The 21,809-nt window shown below is 36.8% G+C and overlaps 1 protein-coding gene across 3 annotated transcripts in view; it reads left to right on the forward strand.

Moving 5' to 3' along the window:
- LOC136866197 (inner centromere protein B) overlaps positions 1-21,809 on the forward strand; it is a 431,603-nt gene that overhangs the window by 354,770 nt on the left and 55,024 nt on the right. For all 3 annotated transcript variants that reach the window (XM_067142957.2, XM_068226499.1, XM_067142948.2), the window contains one exon: positions 11,596-11,779. In XM_067142957.2, the coding sequence (XP_066999058.2) occupies positions 11,596-11,779 (184 nt within the window). The remainder of the gene's footprint in view (positions 1-11,595; positions 11,780-21,809) is intronic.

Here is a 21,809-nt window from a genome sequence, read left to right on the forward strand (position 1 = left end):
CAAAGATGATAGCGTTAAATCAAAATTACACCAATTCCTTGATGAATAGCTGCCAGAGAACTATCTAGAGAATGTTGAAGACCATTGGCAAACATTCAAGTCATCTATGCTCTCAGCCTGTGAAGAATCGGCTGGTTTTGCCAATTTCTGGATTTATTAGTCACAAACTCCCATCAACTCCTGCTGGAAAGAACATTTTGAACAACTACTGAACAGGTACACACAAATTGATGACAACATCTCTACCCAAATTCCTCAGAGCGCGACATGAGACCACCTTGATGAAGCTCCCGGTCTTGAAGTGGAAATCACCATCAGTCAACTCTAGAATAATAAGGCATCAGACGTGAATGGAATTCCTGCTGAGCTCTTCAAGAAAGGGAACACATCACTTGTTCGTCACATACACCAGTTCATTGACAAGATCATAACCAAATGATAGGTTCATTGAAACAGAAAATTATGGAGAATGATTTTGACTAAGGTGGACAACGGGAATGCTACGGTCATTATGAGTAAAGAATCATACGTACAGAAAACCAAAACTTTTTTTACAGAAAATTCGTTCAAAATTATAAAAAAAAAAAAAAAACAATCAATATTATCCAGAGAAACTTAAAGCAACTTCTTAAATGATCTTCTTTCATCCTAAATGAAAGGTAGTCTCAAAAACTTGTTAATATGAACCCGGGTAACCCGACGGCTAGGGCATTACCGAAGGTGCATAAAGACAATATACCTCTAAGACCTATCATCAGTTTCAAAAATAGCCCTATATACAAGACATCTAGCTTTATACACATTTTTTTTTTTTTTTTTTTTTTTTTTTTTTTTTTTTTTTTTTTTTTTTTTTAAACATTATAGATTTGACGGTAATAAGTCTATTAAGAATTCCAAATAATTTTGTGATCGTACCAAAGATTTGAACACCGGGCGAGTTGGCCGTGCGCGTAGAGGCGCGCGGCTGTGAGCTTGCATCCGGGAGATAGTAGGTTCGAATCCCACTATCGGCAGCCCTGAAAATGGTTTTCCGTGGTTTCCCATTTTCACACCAGGCAAATGCTGGGGCTGTACCTTAATTAAGGCCACGGCCGCTTCCTTCCAACTCCTAGGCCTTTCCTATCCCATCGTCGCCATAAGACCTATCTGTGTCGGTGCGACGTAAAGCCCCTAGCAAAAAAAAAAAAAAAAGATTTGAACATGTAATCGGACCAGAAGATGTAGTCATTTTATGTTAAAAACATGTTCCTGAATATTCCTGTATAAAAAAAACGATAAATCATGTAAAGAACAATTAACTCAAATACAGTAATTTAAGTAGGCAAGAGATAGCAGATTTTATTAATATCTTGGAGTTCACTACCACTAATAATTATTTCACCTTTAATGCTCAAATTTATATGGACTTACAATTTTCTCGAAAATAATAAAATCAACAACATTAAATGAATAATATTTTGTTTGAGATACGTGAACGACATGTTTACAATAATTGATCACAGCATTACTAATGGAGAGGAGGTATTGGAACAATTAAATAATATGGATTCACAGATTTTTTCTTTCGAATGTGAGAATAATAAAGTGTTAAATTTTCTTGATATTAGTCATTAATGACTCCAAATAATTTAGATATAAAATATTTAGAAAACCCACTTAAACAGTGAACGTAATTAGACAAGATTCCATGCACCCGGCAGCACATGAGGGCCTCTTTTTATAGGATACGCATGTCAGAAGTAGATCATAAAAATGAATTAGATACTATTTTTTTAATAGCTAAAAGTAATGGGTTCAATAGGCAATTTGTGGACAAAATTATTAGCAAAGTCGAGAAGATATTGTTTTCGACATTAAGTTCAGATACTAAAAAGAAAGAAGACAGTTACGCCCTTTTCACCTACAGTCATAGTAAAATCTATGAAATTATGAATGTTTTCAAGAAACGTAATATGAAAGTTTCTTTCAAGACAACTAACAACAACGCTCATCTTTTTTTACAATCAGCTCACTACTAATAATATCAGTAACAAATTTCAGAAATCAGGAGTTTACAAATTAAAGTGCCAGCAATATCCTGCCAGTTACATCAGACAGACAGACCGCAATTTTAGCATAAGGTATAAGGAACATGTTTCAAATTCTATAATTAAAAAAAAGGGAATCTTTTGAATATTTTTGAAAATGATTTTATAAATATTGATAAAAAATGCAACCTGATTTCTAATCTGATGAAATATTAGAACTTTCTTTTATTGGAATAAACTTTCTGGTGGGTTAAAACTGTTCACCATCATGGAAGCATTATTGTGCTACAAGTGCAGATTTGGGTGTAAAAGTGGTAGCTGAGACTATGCCTAGAAATAGATTTGAAGGCATTTTGCGCTTTTTGTACGTGAATGACAACAATGCAGTTCCACAAAACAATGGGAGATAAACTGTACAAACTAAGACCAATGATCAACAGCCTAAATGTCGGATATAAGGTGGTTTACAGTGGAACTTGGGAACCAAGTGTCGATGAATCTATTATACTATTCAAGGTAGAAGCTCGCTAAAACAGTATAATCCTATGAAGCCAGTGAAACGCGGTTACAAGCTGTGGACAGTAGCTGACCAAAAGGGATATATTCTTTCATTCATAGTTTATCAAGGCAAGAAGGAACAAAATGCAGAATTTGCAGTTTGCAGGAAGGTGTTGTTCTGCAGTTAACAAGACCATTTTGGAGACAGGGGAGGATTGTATTTTTCGACAAATTTTTTCCCCATACAAGTAATCATTATCATTATGAGTCTGTATTGAAATTCAGTGTAGGGGAGAGTGGGGCAGTTTCATACAGTTTTAAATTTCCCACCTTTAAGGGTAGAGAGTGCCATCTTTTTTTTTTTTTTTTTATTAACTCCTTTTGACTTCATCTACTTCCTGTGCAAGTTGTAGCATCATAGCATCTGTTGACGAGAAGCTGTGCTGAAAAGTTTAATTTTGGTGATTTTTAAAAAAAATCTTCTTGCTGTGAAATAGTTAGGTAAGTCTTTTGATTCACTGTGTTTGATTCTGAAATAAGTTTCACATCATACTACACTCTTCACTGCAACTTATGTATAAGTTACAGTAATCTCCATAACTTATGAAAGGCCACATGGCAAGATTAGTAAAATAGCTGCCTATGGGGCACTTTCATACAATGGTTTGGGGCACTTTCATACACCCCCATATCTATTTTTAAAGCAAAAAGGATATAATTGGGGCTCCTAGGCCTTGCAAACCCTAGAGGCTGGATTACAGGAACATATTTTCTTGAAATCATCAAGCATCTCCAAAAGATATGCAAGTCTTCTAAGGATGATCCCGTACTTGTCTTGTTCGACAAATTCGGTCCATTTAAGACCAGATGCAGGCAAGCATTTAATACATGGCTCTATGAAAATCCAGGAAGGGCCATATCAATTTATAACATACCATAACTGACAAATGTACCATTCAGTCAGTCATTTTTCAAGATCAACATTGTGTCTTCATTCAGGAAGACCGGACTTTAGTCCCCAAATCATTTTGTCTTTACTGACAAAGACTTTGCTGCATTCGAAACCGACTTTCATCCTATTAGGTCGTGTTACATACATTTAGTACGTGTGGAAGAGATGTTAAGTACAGAACAAAAATGGCCAACCAGACACCAGTGGGATCCGAACCCACAACCCACATCTCTTCAACACGTACTAAATGTACATAACACGACCTAATAGGTTGAAAGTTGGTTTCGATTACAATGCGGTCGTGAAAATTCAGTATTCATTGACTTAGCTGCATCTTTGACAACAGATCGCCCATGCCACCCACAGGATTGCACAAAACTTTCTACATCTTCAGATCCTGCCCATCATGAGGAAGATTTAATGGGATCATCTGCACCTTCAGGGCAAGAAAGTCATGTCCAAGAACCATCCAGCAACATACCCACTTCAGCTTCTCCCACTTCCACGCCAACACCCAATTCCAAGGCAACCCTCAAAAACCTACAGTTACACCAGAATATATCCACCCTTACCCCAAGCAAAGCCTATAACACTTAAAGACACTGGACGAGCTAAAGGAAAGTCAAGAATTCTGACTATCACTCCTGAAAAAGAAAGATTGGAGGAAATGATGAAGCTTAAGAATAAAAAGAAAAGAAAGTCAAACAAGATGACATCCTCGAATCTCCCTATACGAAAATTATTTAAATCTGGCAAGGAATCTGTAGGCCTCAATTCTTCAAGCAGTGAATAAAGTGTTGCTGTAACAAGTGGTGAAAGTGAACTTGAGTTTAGTGACCAAGATGTTGACTTACCGCTGCTTGATAACAGCAGTGATATTCAGCTTAATGACTTCGTTCTGGTTGAGTTTGCAACAAAAAGAACAAAGAAATACTTTGTTTGTCAAGTTGATGAGAAAATGAATGGTTCAGGGTTTCTCAAACTTTTTACATACAAATTATAAAAAGAAATTTTTGTTTTCCATAAAAAGAAGTCAGTGAAATTTCTCGGGCTGATGTTCACACTAAATTTCCACAGCCTACCATGGTTGGAGGAACAGCTCGAGCAATTTCCTTAACTTTTTCTGTAGATCTGACTGAATTCAGTTTAGGATAGGCTAGTGGTGTTTTTGTATGTATAAAAGCATATTTTGTCAATATTGTAGAACATGTATGAAAGTGCCCCTGCAATGTATGATACTGCCCATGTTGGGGTACTTTCATACAAATACATGTTTATAAATACAGTAGAAGTCCGCTATAGCGAGTACGCCATATAACGAGAACTCCGTTATAGCGACGACATTTTTCTGTCCCTTTAAAATTCCTATCTTAAACTGTGTATCGTCCTTCGGTTACAGCGAGAACCCTATCACTGGCGCATCCGTCTTAAACTGTGTATCGTCCTTCGGTTACAGCGAGAACCCTATCACTGGCGCATCCGTTATTACGAGCAATTAAGCGCGCGCGATTTTTTCCGTTACCGATATTTATGCACCCCAGCGATGATATTGCATGCGATCAATTACCTTCGGCATCGTTTCCTCGCTATGTGCATTAGCGATTTCTCTCGTCGACATTCGAAGGCGATGTCGGAGTCGATTAGTAATATCCGTCGACAGTTGTACCGTAAAGAAAATTCGAAATGAAAGAGAACATACTTTCGTAATAAATGCGTAAATAACGTGTCCGATAACGGTTGTTAACTCGTTAAATATAAGGCTGAGTAAACCGCCGCTTAATTTTGAGGCTAAATACTGCAATTAAGTAAGAATGGGATACACCTTGAGATATGGCAGAGTGCTTAATTGATTTCAGAGGTTAGTTTATATTTTGTCGCGTCTGATCAAATTACGGAAAGGCTATTATGAAAATTTATAGCAAGAAAGGTATAATTTCCCTACTGGCGCTTGAAGTGTGTTTTCATCATACGTATAGTACAGTTAAGTTAGGATACGTGACGCTGTTTGAATAAGAAAACTGAAACGTTTGCAACAAAATGCTATCGATCATCATCGGTACGGTATAGTTTTCTCACTTTGTGCATTTGCGAGCTCTCTCGTTGACATTCAAAGGCGATGTTGGAGTTTATTAGTAATACCCATTGACTGCTGTTCTCTAAAGAAAAGTCGAAATGAAAGAGGAAAACACTTTTTCGTAATAAATGCGTAAATAACGTGGCCGATAGCAGTTGTTAACTTGTTAAAAATAAAGACTGAAGTAAACGATATCTTAATTTTAATGTTATATACGGAAATTAAGTAATAATGTGATACACCTCAAGACATGGCAGAGTACATCACTGATTTCAGAGGATATTTCATATCTTCTCGCGTCTAGTTACGGCTATTTACATGTAAATTTTTCGCGAGGAGATTATTTCTCTTCATGCGTTTTAAATATGTTTTCATGATAGACTACATATACAGTTAGATTAGGTGACGCTGTTTGAAGAAGAAAGCTTAGGTGTTTGCCACAGAAGTCTCTGGAATGATAACCTTTTTCTCCGAATCCAAGACTTTTTTTTTCTCAGAATCTCATGCGAAAACTCAAGGGTTGTTGCATTCGCGGCCTAACAGTAAGTTAATGGATACCACTGGCAACTACCGCGGTAACCACGCTGCTTCTTTCACACGCGCACAGAACTCGTTGACAATAAATGACCGCCTCTTTACTACACATCGCTAGCCGCGACAACCGGTTGTACAGAGCCTGTGTGATTCTCAAATCTGCAGAATGGCATCAAAGCGTGCGACCCTTCGAATTCTTAGAAAAGCCATGGCTACTCAGTGGCAGTCATAACGCGTCTATTGTACTTGACGCTTAGTAAAATTAAGGTTTATAGACAGCAGGAATATTTTCGTGATGGATAGTCCTATTGTAAAAGTACGTGGAAAAGGTATTGCCGGCAAATTTTCAACGGGTTCTAGTTGATATTATGATGCCAGTTATAAGTTAATGTTTATTAAACACACGATAATGTAGAATAATTGTGCAGCCGCAAGTAAATACGGCATAGGCCTAACTAAAGCCAATATTTGGCGTTAGCGTGAAGACAACGAGCTAAAAAATGCGTACTGTACAAAAAATACATTCAGTGGTCCGCAACAAGGACGCTTTAAAGAAGTCGAAGATGAAATTGTGAGGTATGTGCACAAAAAACGCAACGGCGGAATGGCCACGCCGTGGCGCAATAAACTCGTTCGTTGACTTTCAACGTTCGCGATGAGGCTAATACATCCCTAGCCGCTGAATTTGGCCGAACCCGATAAGCGAGACGTGCGTGTCGCGGCAGCCGGTTATATCTGACGCTGCGTAAAAGTAACAGTTTTATAGACAGGAAGAATAATTTCCTGATGGATCGTTGTATTGTAGAGACGTATGGAATAGGTATTGCCGGAAAATTTTCAACGAGTTCTCTTCGGTATTATGATGCCAATGTTGAATTAATGGTCCTTAAACCCGCGGAAATAAATAATTGTGCAGCCGCCAAAAATAAAGAAATACGGCGTAACGAAAGTCAGTGTTCGGCGTCTAAAAATAGTATTTAAAAAATGCGTAGGCCTACTGTAAGACAAGGCATTCATATGATTTTACAAACTTCTTTTTGAGCCTGATTTAAATTTTTTGAAGGAAAAAGTGGGGTTCATCTTGGATTCGGAGATATTCGGTACTATATTTTTTTCAGAATGAAATTAAACATACACTTTCATGTAGTATCGGATTACGAAAAATAACAAACAAGTAAGCCATGTTGTGGATATCATCTACGGAAACGCAAGTTTTGAACAAACTGATTGCCGTTTCATACCGATTTTAAAGTGCATGAAGGGTTTTCCGACTTTTATACAAAAATCGGATATAACAACAATCCGTTATAGCGAGTAAATTTTTCGCGCTTATGAATTCTCGCTATAACGGACTTCTACTGTATTTTTAAATTGTTTTATAGGAATTAACTAAATGAGTAATTACGTAAGTCCGACTTGTTTCTAATATAACAATGTTTGTGTAACACTTGTTTTTAGCCATTTAGATTGTGAAATACAGCCACTAAATCTTCTTAAGTGTTCATCATCATCATCATCATCATTTCCCAACTCCAGTTTCCTAGGTGTGGTGTACAAGCACTCGCCATCTTCTCCTGTCTTCATACATCTTCTGATCCAGTACATCCTCCCATTTGTATCCTCTCTCCTCCACATCTGATCTTACAGTCTCTATCCAACGTTTTCTTGGTTTTCCCTGTGGTCTTCTTCCTACAAGATTAAGGTTGAAATATTTTCTGGCAGGTCTTTCCCTGTTCATTCTCATTATGTGCCCATACCACTGAAGTCTGCGTTTCTTTATGACACTGATAATAGGAACCTCAATATCAGCTACTTTCCTATTCACTTCATTTCTGATCTTGTCCTTTCTGGTTGTTTGGTTCATGGTTCTAATGAATCTCATTTCAGTTGCTTGGATTCTACTGAGGTCTTTGTTTAGTAGGGTACATGTCTCTAAACCGTGCGTGAGGATTGGTACGAAGTAAGTGTGGTACATGATTGTTTTCGCTTTCTGTAGTATTTTGCAATCCCAGAGAAGATTTCTGACTTGACTGTAGAAGTTCGATGCTTTCTGTGTCCTGCTGAGTATTTCCTGCCTAACAGTGTTGTCTTTCGAGATTGTGCTTCCGAGGTACTTGAAGTGGGAAGCTGATTCCATATTTTCTCCTTCCAGAAATATATTTCAGCTTGTTCCTTCCCTCTTGATGGTCATTTCCACCGTCTTTGTTTTGCTCATCTTCAGTCCAAAATTTTTGAATGTATTGTTCCATTCATTAAGTTTCTTCTGAACTTCAGCTTCTGTCTCTCCCCATAAAAACACATCATCAGCAAATACCAGGGCGTTTGGTTCACTGTCCATTTTCTTGATAGATTTGATGACCTTGTCCAGTACTATTATGAACAGGAGTGGTGACAGAGCACTTCCTTGTTGGACACCTCTCTTTGTTTCAAACCATTTTGATCGTCCATTGCCTATCTGGACACAGCTGTAGCACTTCTGGTATAGCATCTTGACTTTGTCAATTAAGTACTTTGGCACCTTTAGGTCTTCCAGACATTCCCATATCTTGTTTCGAGGAACACTATCATATGCTTTTTCAATGTCCACAAATGCAAATTTCTTCCGTATTCCCAGTACTTTTCTGTCAGCATCTTTACTGCAAAGATAAGATCCACAGTACTTCGACCTTTCTTGAACTCGTGTTGTTCTTCCTCAAGCAAAGGTTCCACTATCTTCCTAAGTCTTGTTTCTATGATCTTTTCCAGCAGCTTCAGTGAGTGTGTTAAGTGTTAATGGGTAGAATGTGTATGAAACTGCCCCACTCCCCCCTACTACTTAAAATTACAAATTATTTATTTGATCTACCACCTATTCAATACTTTTTTATATAATTAAGATTTAATTCTTTAATTGTAACAAGGATTAAATCCTAATTATTAAAAAAGTATGTATTGAATAGGTGGTTGATCAAATAAATAATTTGTAATTTTAAGTTTAAAAAAAACTTTTCTCCACCGTAAAGTTAATGGAAAAACTGAAGTCAGAAGAAACTTTTGCCTGTTGAACGATTCGCCATACTAGACGTGAGTTCCCAGACAACTTGGTGGATGACAAGAAGATGGCTCGTATAGATTGTGATTATCTCTTCTCAAATTTGGGTATAGGAGTTTATAAGTGGGAGGATAATAGAGTTGTCCACCTCATCTCGAATTATCATGGAACTGAGACCGCCACTTTGCAAAGAACAATGAAAGATGGCTCAAAAACAACAGTAGTGTGTCCAGAGACTGTGTCATTGAGGGTTAGAAACTTCATTTTGATTGGTCCGTATTGAAGTGAGATTACATATATATTTATGTAAAATTTAAGATTCCACCTTTTCAATACAACATACTTTTAAATGCAGTTTTACATTACAGTTTAATATTTATTTGGTACGAGTTTCAACCCTGTTCGGAGTCATCATCAGCCATAAACATAAATTGTACAATTCAGTTGAAAGGTCCTAAAACAGTACAGTTTTAACATAACATTAAGATTAAAATAGACAAATATGGCATTGTCAAGTTAAAATGTTAGATGATGATGAGGCACAATGATGATAAAAGTTTATACATAATCACAAATACTTTTAGAGTATGGCAAATTGAATGCCGTTATAGAGTGGCTATAGTTGACTCCAGATACTGAAGTTCTTAAATGTGCATCTTTCACACAAGTTTTAAAGGTTGTATGACCTTGCTGATGTATAAGAAATAAGTTATACACTAGCTTGTCAGGGTCTGAGAAGAAATGAATGTAGAAGAAGTGGGGTTGATGAGAGAGCCAATCTACTTGAGAAAGGTGGTGTGTGAAGATTTGGAGATTGTCCTTGTCCTTTTGTTTTTTCTTTCTATTTCTCTCTCTTCCCACACTGACCTGTGATTTTTTTCTTATTTTGTATTTCTTTCAGTGTTCCTTTCTACATCTGGCTTGATTTGCAATTGTTTGTTCCTTTTCATTACTTATGAACCATTGTTGAGTATAACTTTAGAGTTTGAAAAATAAGCCTATTTTCATTACATGTTTATTTAACCTATGTGTGCATTTTAAACACCATTAGGATTATAATTGTCTAGTAGAGTAATTTAGTAATAGCAGTAACAATTATAAACACATTGTAAATACTGTAGTTATGTAATATTAAATAATGTCTGAACTTAATCCCTTCATAGTTTATGCTTGGGATATAAGATGGTGGCAATTCTCCTAAAAAGGAATGAGCAAGTTAGATGAAATATTGTTAGTAAAATTTTTCAGGTTCATGTTTGTATAGTACCGTTGCTATATATACATTCTTTTTTTTTTTTTTAAGTTTTCTATGCATGATGTTTGTTTAAAAATGGTTTAAATTTGTATACCCAATTGTGCAGAGATTTCCTTAATAATCATTGAGTTGATAACAGAAAGGGAACGCTTAATAACATTATATCGTAGTTATGAGTAAAATATGCAATGCTATGAAGGTGTGTAACTTACAAAGTACAGTGAAACCTCGTTAACACATTCCTCATTAAGACTTTTTCTCGCTTTGCAAGTCGTAAAATTGAAGTCCCAATTACATTGTATTAAATTTATTAAAAATGACCTCCCTTATCACGTCTCAAATTGTCGATATTGCTTAGTAAGATCACATTTTTCCTAACCTTGAAAATGAACTGTCTCATCCCTTGTGAAAGGAATGTGATTTCCAACATAGATAACAACTCTCACCAAAGGAGGCAGGTCAGGGAAAGATACACAAAAAATGGGAAAGGGCCTTGAATTCGTGAACTAAACTGGTAAATTACACCTTCGGGGACCAAGCCTTTAGTCTCAGGAAAGTTCAGTTTTGCTTGGCGGTTTTCAGTAATATTGTCGACGATGGCTGTCATTCTCTCGCACGTGGCCTAGTGTGACCAGAAAATAATGTTTAATAACTGACTAGTCCGAAATATGAAGCTTCAGCTAACATTTGTTTTAGAAAGTGTGTGATCTGCAATAATATATTGATACTTTTATGGAAACTGACTGCAAATGTTTTCATATTTGTTGTCTGGCGTTTTACACTACTTTAATACACTGTTCTTATTTAATAAGCCCCTGTGGAAAAGGATTTTGTATTTGTTCTCCCGTCGTTCTTCATATTTACTACTCTTCTCATCTTTAGAAATGGTAGATGGCCTATATTTTTCACTGTGTCCATACTTACACGATGTAAAATGCACACATGTGCGAACAACATATAAAGTGTTTACATATCCCTATTGAATAGTTTTTATTTGTGTATTCAATAGTATGTTTTCTCACTTCTCACATTATCTTTCCTTGTCTCCTGCAGAAATATCTTACCCATGTTTTACTGTATGTCATTACTGCATACCTTTAAGCATTTAACAGAGAACATGCATTTCTCATACAATTCCAGACACTATTTATACTGCACTGTGTATATTGATTTTGCATTTTGAATTTATCCAGATCTCTGTATGGTTATACATTTCTCTTTCAGACAGAAAGCAAGGTTAAGCTAATTAAAGCTCATCCCATAAACAGTAAAATTGGTCCAATTAAAGATGGAGTTGCCGGGCTAATACCAAAGAACACAGATGATTATGGTATAGATGATATCAATTCTGATGATACCAGCGATGATGAAGAAAAACCGAAGAAAATCATACCAAAGTGGGCTCAAAGTAAGTAAAAGTTTAATATCATATTTAACTTATTTGGCAGCTTTTAGTGTGTGCTCTTCATTGTATTTCACAAAATTGGGCTATTACTGGGAAGAAAATTTTGTGACTGATGGATGAGAACTTAGAAAATTTCTGCAAGTCTGTATTCTATTTCCTAGATGGTTGATGTAATTGTCATACTAGTGTAGCCACCCTGTTAGACCCTGATCTACAGTTCCTGTTCATAGTTAGTATTAGAAAGTACTTAGGTATAAAGTACTAAAATAACTATCGATGGCAGAAGTAAGGTGGACATAAAATGCAGACTCGCGCAAGCAAGGAAGAGCTTTCTTAAGAAGAGAAATTTGTTCACTTCAAACATTGATATAGGAATTAGAAAGATGTTTCTGAAAACTTTCATCTGGAGCGTGGCATTGTATGGAAGTGAAACATGGACGATAACTAGCTCAGAAAGAAAGAGAATAGAAGCTTTTGAAATGTGATGTTACAGAAGAATGCTGAAGGTGAGATGCATAGATAGAATCACGAATGAAGAGATACTGAATCGAATTCGTGAAAGATTGATTTGGCTAAATTGGACGAGAAGAAGAGAAAATGATAGGATACGTCTTAAGACACCCAGGACTTGTTCAGTTGGTTTCTGAAAGAAGTGTAGGCGGTAAGAACGGTAGGGGTAGACCAAGACCAAGGTATGAATATGACAAGCAGATTAGAGCAAATGTAGGATGCAATAGTTACGTAGAAATGAAAAGGTTAGCACATGACAGGGTTGCATGGAAGGCTGAAACCAACCCACCTGTGGACTGATGACTCAAACAACAACAGGTATAAAGGAACTGTGACACACACACACACCGCTTTTTCTTGCTTTTATAGCCACAAAACGTAAGGTGGGGTTCAATATGTGACAGCCTCCCAATTCGTGCTTGAACACACTTCTGGCCTATAAAGATCTATATATTGTACTGTACATGTTTGTATTCTACGCTATTCTTTAACAAATTTATGATTGTATTCTGAGTCTTACTGGCTACTTTCATTGGAAGGCAATATTTCTAAATTTAAATAAAGAAAACAATAAATAGTGAACACATGACTTTTAGGCCTGCATATACTGTAAATATAATCTCATTTTTATTTACTCGTACATCATTCATTTCATCGCATTAACTCCTCTGAGGAAATTGACGTCGCTATGAAAATTCATCTCACATTTATCGTATTGTGCAATATTAAAAGAACCATGACAATATGCTGTATTTCCTCGCGTGTTAGACCCCCTCTTTTCTTCTTATTTATAGCTGCAAAAAGTAAGGTGAGGTCCAATATTTTGTGCATTGAATACCCGTTCACTGTTATGGACAGTAAAATGTCGTCATGCAGAAAATGCCTATCACACGTTATAGATTTATCACAGGTTATTTTGATCAAATGTGCATTGTACTGAATGTTTTGGAAAAAATATTTTTCTTGAAATACTAATAATATGTATTTGTATCTTACCTTTACATGTTGAGTTTAGTATGGTATGCATCAAAAGACATTGAAGCACAAGGGCACATTTCTGCAGACAGCGCACTTTTTTCTTACATCTTTCCTAGCACCTGTTTTCTGACACAACACACATTGCCGGCTAGCATTTTGTCTGCGGATGTAATCTTGGAGATGAAATGTCTCTCTTTTAGCCCATAGCCAAAGCTGAAATCACTCACTATCATTGTCTAATACATCTTAAATAAAATCTGTCGTAATTTTCACACCATTAACCCTCATTAAACGTCATGGACCGCTCGACTCGCCTTGACATGTTGAAGCCCTAGTTACAAGTGATAGCATCCGACCTAAATATTCAAGGCATATTACTTGTATAATAGTTTCCTCTGCTACTCCTCTCGTCTTCACCATAGATCAGCTCTCGACACCATGGAACTACGTATACTCCAACGAGGAATTTCTTGAAGGTCTAGGAGTTTGGTTCGCCGAGATCACTCACTCGGAAGGATAGCACGAACACATGCGTTTAAGCCCTTGAACATAATTGACATATTAATCTGAGGTGTAATTTCTGAACCAACTTTAATCATTCCCATGAAAGGATAAGAAAATAAATGCAAAGATGCCGTGTCGAATGTCAGTGAAATCGAAAACAAATGTTTCTTTAAGGAAAGTAAATTGACACTTGAGAAAATAAAGAAATTTTCATGTGGCCGAATGTCAATAGAATCGAACCCGCATTCTCCTTAACGTAAATTACTCTTGACACATATTATGATATTGTTCACACGAAACAAATAGTTCACTTATGCTTTTAATGTTTGAAGAAGATAGTGCAACTATTTGTAGAGTTCTACTGCTTTACGATTATTTTGCATGTATTTACAAAGTTTACTCAACACTGCTATGACACTATGAATGGCAATTACTTCACTTTCGTAGAAGAAGTTAAATGCTTTACATCTGAAATTAGTTCCGTTCACATGCACTGTTCTTTAGGCATATGACAAGAAGTAACACTATTAGACTGTTAATGCAGCAGTGAAATTAGTCCCATTCACTCACACTGTCCTGTTTATTTTTGAACACGGATAATAATACTGGTAAGACTTTATAATCATTTGATAGTGAAAATTAGTTCTGTTCACTAATAGTCTTCTTCTCCTTCTTCTTCCTAATACGTTTCTGCTTATGCAGGTCGTTCACAGAGTCTCTTCCAGTCTTCTCTTTTTTCCCACTTTCTATCGTTCATCACTGTCTGCCACTGTAGTCCTCTCCGATTTATTTCATCCTCCACCTAATCCCTCTATCTTGTTCATGGTCTTCCAATTGGTCTTCTTCCAGATTCTGGTCATTCCAGAGCTCTTCTTGGTAATCTTTCTTGTCCCATTCTTTTGACGTGGCCGAACCATTTCAGCCTATTTCTCTACGTAGTTTCTTTTAGAGGGTTGATCTGGAGCGCGTTTCGTATGGTTTCGTTTTTTATCTTGTCCCTCCTTGTTTTACCCAAGATCCCTCGCAGAAAGCACATCTCTGTCGCTTGTAATCTTATTTTTGTCCAACATTCTGATTCGTACGTCAATGTTGGCAAATAATATGGTTTAGATATCATGATTTTTCCTGTGGTGGGTACTTTCCAATTTCTAATTACTGTATGTCTGATACACAGTAATAAAATTTTGAGCAATTTCCTATCCTCTCCGAAATTTCTTCCTTGATGTTTACTGTCCCAGTTAGCTTATTCCTAGGTATTTAAAAGCATCTATTTCTTTAAGAATTTTTCCATTACACCTAACATCCTTCATTTTTTTGTTTTCTCTACTGATTTTTATTACCTCACTCTTCATTAAACTTACTTCCATGCCTGCTTCTTCAATTGCCCTCTGCCAGATATTTAGTTGTTCTTCCCATTTTTGTTCATTTTCTTTCCATATCATTACATCATCTGCATATGCTGTGACTTTCATATCATTTGCTGTTGACCCTTGGCGAACATTCCTCATAATGTTGTCCATCACTATATTAAAGAGCACTGGTGAAAGTACACTTCCTTGTCGAACTCCTCTGTCTTTTCTAAACCATCATGATTTTCTGCCATCTATTATAACACAGTTCAGACATTTGTTATACATGTTTCTAATTCTCAATTGCATTTCTCTTGACAGTTCCATTCTATTCAGTCCTTGCCATAGCTCTTCTCTTCTAACCGTGCCATAAGCCTTGTGTATATCCATTAATGCAACTGTGATGTCTTTCCCAAATTCCCATTTCTTTTCTACTACTTGTCTAGCTGTAAATATGGCATCAATAGTTGATCTTCCAGATTTAAATCCTTGTTCTTCTCTTAATTGTGAATCTATCTTGTTCTTGATTTTTTATATCTTTTCATAAATCTCCATGCAATGACTAATGCTATTCCTCTGTAGTTCTCACAAAGTGCCTTATCTTTTTTTTTTTTAAATAGGTACAATAATTGCCCTTGTCCAGCCATCAGGAATCTCTCCGTCAATCCATACCATCTTCATTATTCTATACAGCCACTGTATTCCAATAGGTTCTGCAGCTTTAATCATTTCCACTGTGATGTCATCTATTCCAGGAGCTTTGCCATTTTTCATTTCTAATACAACTTTTTCTACATCTAACATTTGTAGATCTTCTCTTCCTATTTCATCTGATCATTTATTCATCCCTTCCACTGTAATGGTGATATTTATTTTATCTTTGTCTATTTCCTTGGGTTCATTTGTTTCATTTTGTCCTTCATGTAGATTTTGGAAGTGTTCATTCCATACTTCCTAAAACTTATTTTTCTTCCCACACAGGTCTTCCATCTTTGTTGATGACTTTTGATTTTTTTTTTTTTTCTTTTGCTTCCTTCATTACCTAATATGCGGTATAATATTTTATTGTCATTCTTATAATTCTCTTCTGTCTCTTTTGTAAATTTTTCCCAGGACCTCTTTTTAGCCAATGCTATAATTTTCCTTGTTGCTCTGCTTGGTCATTTCCATTTGTCTCTTATGTTCCATTCTGTTTCTGAACCATTCCACCCTGGAGTTTCTTTGCGTCTGATGTTTGTTGATGTCTTTCCACAGGTTTCTTCTGCTGCTTTGACTAAAGCCTGTTTGAACCTTTTCCATTCTTCCTCAACATCCTTCCTCTCATTTTTAGGGAGTTAAGTTTTAATCTATTCCCTATATATCTCTTAGATTTCTCTATCTTTTAGTTTCCAGCACTTGATTTTTGCCTGCCTTTTCCCCCCATATTTACCCCTTCTAAATTTCATCAATGTCCTTACCAATAGTCTGTGGTCACCGTCAAGATTAATGCTTGGTATCACTTTCACGTCTGTCAAGCATCTTCTGATTTCTTCCATTATTATTTATAATCAGTTATGGATTTCTGTTGCAAGTTCCAACTGTATCTGGTAAACTTGTGACTGTCTCTTTTTTTATACCATCCATTACCAATGATCCATTTATTTCCCAGATACTGCCTAATATCATCTCTCCTTCATCATTATTGTGATCTTCTCCGTGGCTTCCTATGACTGTTTCATATCCTCATCATTCTCAGCTCGAACATTGAAGTCTCCTATAATCACAGTCTTGTTAGATGTTACAGTATCCTCCAGTTTAGTGATGAACTCTTCCTTTTCATCTATTTCAAAACCTATTTGAGGAGCATAAACCTGGATTATATCATGGATATTTCCTTCCATCATTAACTGAACTTTAACTATTCTGTCGCAAACATTAAGTACTTTGTTGACCAGTTCTTTGGCCACTGTTATTGCAACACCATTTCTTCTCTTGTCTCTTCCTGACCACCACATTTTATATCCCCTCTCCAGCACCTGACTACCATTCCCTTTTTTTCTTATTTCACTTGGTCCCATTATCGGTATGTTTCTCTCTGTCATCATTGAATTCTTGCATCCTTTTCTAAGGATACTACATTAATAGTCCCAGTCTTTATTTCTTTGAACAGATTTGTCTATCATCGGAGCCGTTTTGGGTGTCGTACCTGACAGATCTGCACAAAGGCTTTGTCACTTTTGATATTGGTTTTACATTCTATCTGAGGATCGTTTGATTGTTGAAAGTTATGTAATACGTTACCACTGGCTTGCTAGGTCTATCATGGATCTTTGCGTTAATATTTTGTTATGCACTAGCTGGTCGGTGCCTGACGTGCATTGCCTCATGTCAGTAAGTTTTATGGTTTACCCGCCAATACTCAGGAGGCTAATTGCAGTTCGGTTACCCACTGGGCGATGGGACGCCACATCCCACATCCACTAATAGCCCGGGGTTCATTTAAAGATACCATGAAATTACAAGTTAATTCACACTAATGTCTTCCTAACGTTTTCAAATTACATATAAATTATAAACAGAAAAGTTTTCCATGTATTCAGTACATAGTTATATTTACAATGCGTGTATTTTCATTACATGGGACTAGTTTCAACCCTGCTTGGGGTCGTCATCAGCCATATTTAAACAATACACAATATTTGACGAAATCCTAAAACATGTTTCTAAGCAGTAAGAACATGAAGTTCATAACCCTTGAAAATGTTCATTCCATTTGAAAAATACAAGTACTAATGCATTGTTCAAGATTCTAAGTTTGCTGTCAGCAGAAATATTTCAATCACTTTGAGGTATTTAAAATATCGCACTTCTTGATTCTACGACTAAGTTCGCGAGACTCTTGAAATGTTTCAAAGTTCTTCTCACCGTAACTTCGAAGAGTTGATTGCAGACTTTGATTCCGTAATGTCACATCGCAGCACTAACTTCCATCAGCCAACAGAATTCTCGCTTCTCTTTTATACCAAAGTCACGGAGATTGCAGCTGTTTCGTTTCTACCAATAACGTCCTTAATCCGAGGTAGATTTTAATGAAACTTGGTGGTATTGAAGATATTAAAATGGTGTGTACAGTGATATTATTCTTATGTTCATATCTTCACTCATATATGAATTATTTTCATAGTACCGGGCGAGTTGGCCGTGCGCGTAGAGGCGCGCGGCTGTGAGCTCGCATTCGGAAGATAGGGGGTTCGAATCCCACTGTCGGCAGCCCTGAAGATGGTTTTCTGTGCTTTCCCATTTTCACACCAGGCAAATGCTGGGGCTGTACCTTAATTAAGGCCACGGCCGCTTCCTTCCAACTCCTAGGCCTTTCCTATCCCATCGTCGCCGTAAGACCTATCTGTGTCGGTGCGACGTAAAGCCCCTAGCAAAAAAAAAAAAAAAATTTCATAGTAGAAGGTTTGGAAGGTTCTATGGATGACGTAACTTAGCCTTGGCAAGCTGAAGCTGGCTCCTTCGTCACTCATCTTACGTCACTTGCAACATGCTTGCTGTAGCTGGCTGCTCTGTTGGCACACGGCGCGTATTTTAAGTTTGAAATACTTCAACACTGAAGCTGGATCAGCGTATCTGGTACAATATAAAGAGGTAAACTTTGTTTGTATGTAATGGCTAATCTCAGGAACTACTGGTCCAATTCTAAAAAATCTTTTACTAATGTAAATATACATTATCCCGATGGACATGGGCTGTATTTTATTTTCAAAACAGTTTGATGGGGTGAGATATAAAAACAAGAAGCTAATATAGGCGAAATATCGAATTTCGTACAAGGACGAGACAACGCTTATTTTAAGCCCCTTGACGCAAAGAGAAAAACTTAGTAAGCCCTGTAGGCCCTAAAACCAACCGTTACGGGGATATTGGCACCACACTACCCATGCTTTAGGAATCGGGTAAAGAAGTGAACTCCTGTAACCATGGCAACGCCAGCTCCAGGATTCTACAGCAGCGAGATTATGCATGTACGTTTTGGCATAGCTGCCAACCAAAATTGGTACATACGTGACTTACTATCTGGTAAAAATATACTGTTGTGTAAGACACTCGTAGGACTCCTTTGGGCGGGGATGGAAAGGGGAAGAAGTATAATGATGATAATATTAATAATAGAAAATTGCCTCTATTAATGTAGAATCGATAGTTATTGGGGTCGCTGAGGTGAATAGTCACACTCCAGATATAATTTAAGTCCAAGATTAATTTACATGTTAGATTAGTGGTGAGAAGAGGTGGAAAAGAATATGTCCAAAATGATTGAGATAAGAGATAAAAGCCTGTATGTTCCAGCATAACTCTCAACCAAACTTTGTACACATACAGTTTACTATCTGAAAGAGAAAAAAAAAGAAAAAGAAAAATATCCTGGGGGCAAGACACCCCTAGCAGCCAGATGTTAATGTTGAGAGGAGCTGTTACAATCTGGTTGCCGTTTAAGTCATAGTTCAGCCCCAGTCGAAATGTCCAATATGACCAAGATTATGGATGTATGCTCAAGCATAGCTCTCAAGCAAACTTAGTACACATACGATTTACTCTGGCGAGGGGATGACATGCAAAAAAAAATGGGTATTCGTCCTGTCGAAAAGTACTGTACTACATAACAAAAGTTATAGAGAAAAACAATTTCCAATCATTTGTCTTACATAGTTTTACATCAACCAACAAAAGACCTCTTGAAGGGCAATCATCTATTAAATGCACATTTTATGAAAAACATACGTGGGTATGTTTCCAGTGAAGATTCCATTTGCTATCACAGTTAATAAGTTACAGGGGCAAACATTCTCACTTGTGGGAATCGACTTGAGGAAGGAGTGCTTTTCACATGGACATTTACATGTTGGCTTATCTCGAGTTGAACATCCGAAGACAATATATCTTGATGCCAGAAAATAATATAATACCTAGGGACCTGAAAATTTAGCATCTATTTGTTTCTAAATTAGCATCTATTTATTCCAAAGTTAGCATCTATTTACAAAGTTAAAATAATCGCATGGTATTATTAATTTTAACGATTCCAAGTTTATGAAGTGCATTTATTGTCCTTGGTTCACACACAATACAAATTCATTGTTCAAACGAAAGCATTGTCAGTACTTTGGCATTGCTTTTTTTCAATTGCACCGTCTGTCTGTAACCACTGTGTTGTAATGAGACAACACGCACTAGCTATCTACATTGTTCGTTGGTGTCCACAACAACTCAAGACATTATTTAGCAAATATGCTGAACTCTGTCTGAACGGCAGTTAATGCAAGCAGGACATCACATTTTTCACTTTCTTTCCTCTGGGTTGCATGTTTCATGGAACAGTAACCGGACCAGATATCATTTCGTGAGTGATCTGTTACTCCAAACAATTTCTCAAGCTCATCTATCAGTGTTATTCAAAATTATATTTTTTGGACACAAAGCTTGAGTAATTGACACAAAATGCTTATGGTTGGGGTCTTTAGCTTTAAATGTGGATAGCTTACACTGTGAAGAATGAGCAGCTTTGACAAATGTGTCTCTTACGTGCAGCCCGCTGTAGAGGAGTGAACAGCTTAATCAAAGAATCATTAGTTACCGCAGAAAAATTCCCCTCACAAATGAAGGTAAAACAGGTGTCAGTGTTATGCAGTTTGGGGTAAAGGAGATGAGAGGTAGGATACAGAGACCCTTCAAGTTCAATAAGGAGGTCAACCAATCCGGCTGTATGATCTGTGACAAAAACCATGTGGGAGTGAAGCCAATTCACTTCTCGGTCACTCAGATCAGTCAGGTACTTAATACCACAGTTGTTGATGTCTTTCATGTCAGACATCTTGAAAAATGTAACAACATCAGTAAAGTAAGCACTCAAATAGAAGACGGCCTGAAACCAGCTATTCCATCGGGTAGAGAGGAGTGAACAGCTTAATCAAAGAATCATTAGTTACCGCAGAAAAATTCCCCTCACAAATGAAGGTAAAACAGGTGTCAGTGTTATGCAGTTTGGGGTAAAGGAGATGAGAGGTAGGATACAGAGACCCTTCAAGTTCAGTAAGGAGGTCAACCAATCCGGCTGTATGATCTGTGACAAAAACCATGTGGGAGTGAAGCCAATTTACTTCTCGGTCACTCAGATCAGTCAGGTACTTAATACCACAGTTGTTGATGTCTTTCATGTCAGACATCTTGAAAAATGTAACATCAGTAAAGTAAGCACTCAAATAGAAGACGGCCTGAAACCAGCTATTCCATCGGGTTATGATAGGTGTAGGAAAAAGCTTTGCTTCCTTTGAAGCACCGTACTTTGATGTTAAGAATTGTAAATGATTATATTTTCTCTTTCTTGTGTTAAAAAATGCAGACTTTACCATCGCAACCACATGATTTAAATCTGTCATCACTGCGACCCAGCTATTGTCAACCAAGTTGATCTTATGTGCCCAGCACTGTACATGCATTAAATGATCCCCTATGACCACACTTGATGTTTCATAACACCGGGTCATGTACAGGGCACTCTCACTAACAAACAGTTTAACTGCTTCATCAAATCAAATCAAAATCTCTTTATTTGCAAATGAGGTGTCTACCTCGGTGGCAAATGGTACACTAAAATACATTATTGTCAAGCACTAAATATTAAATTAACAAGAGAAGATAATTTTTCTATA

Source organism: Anabrus simplex, chromosome 1 (assembly GCF_040414725.1).
Source record: "Anabrus simplex isolate iqAnaSimp1 chromosome 1, ASM4041472v1, whole genome shotgun sequence".
In the NCBI taxonomy this organism is placed as follows: Eukaryota; Metazoa; Arthropoda; class Insecta; order Orthoptera; family Tettigoniidae; genus Anabrus; species Anabrus simplex.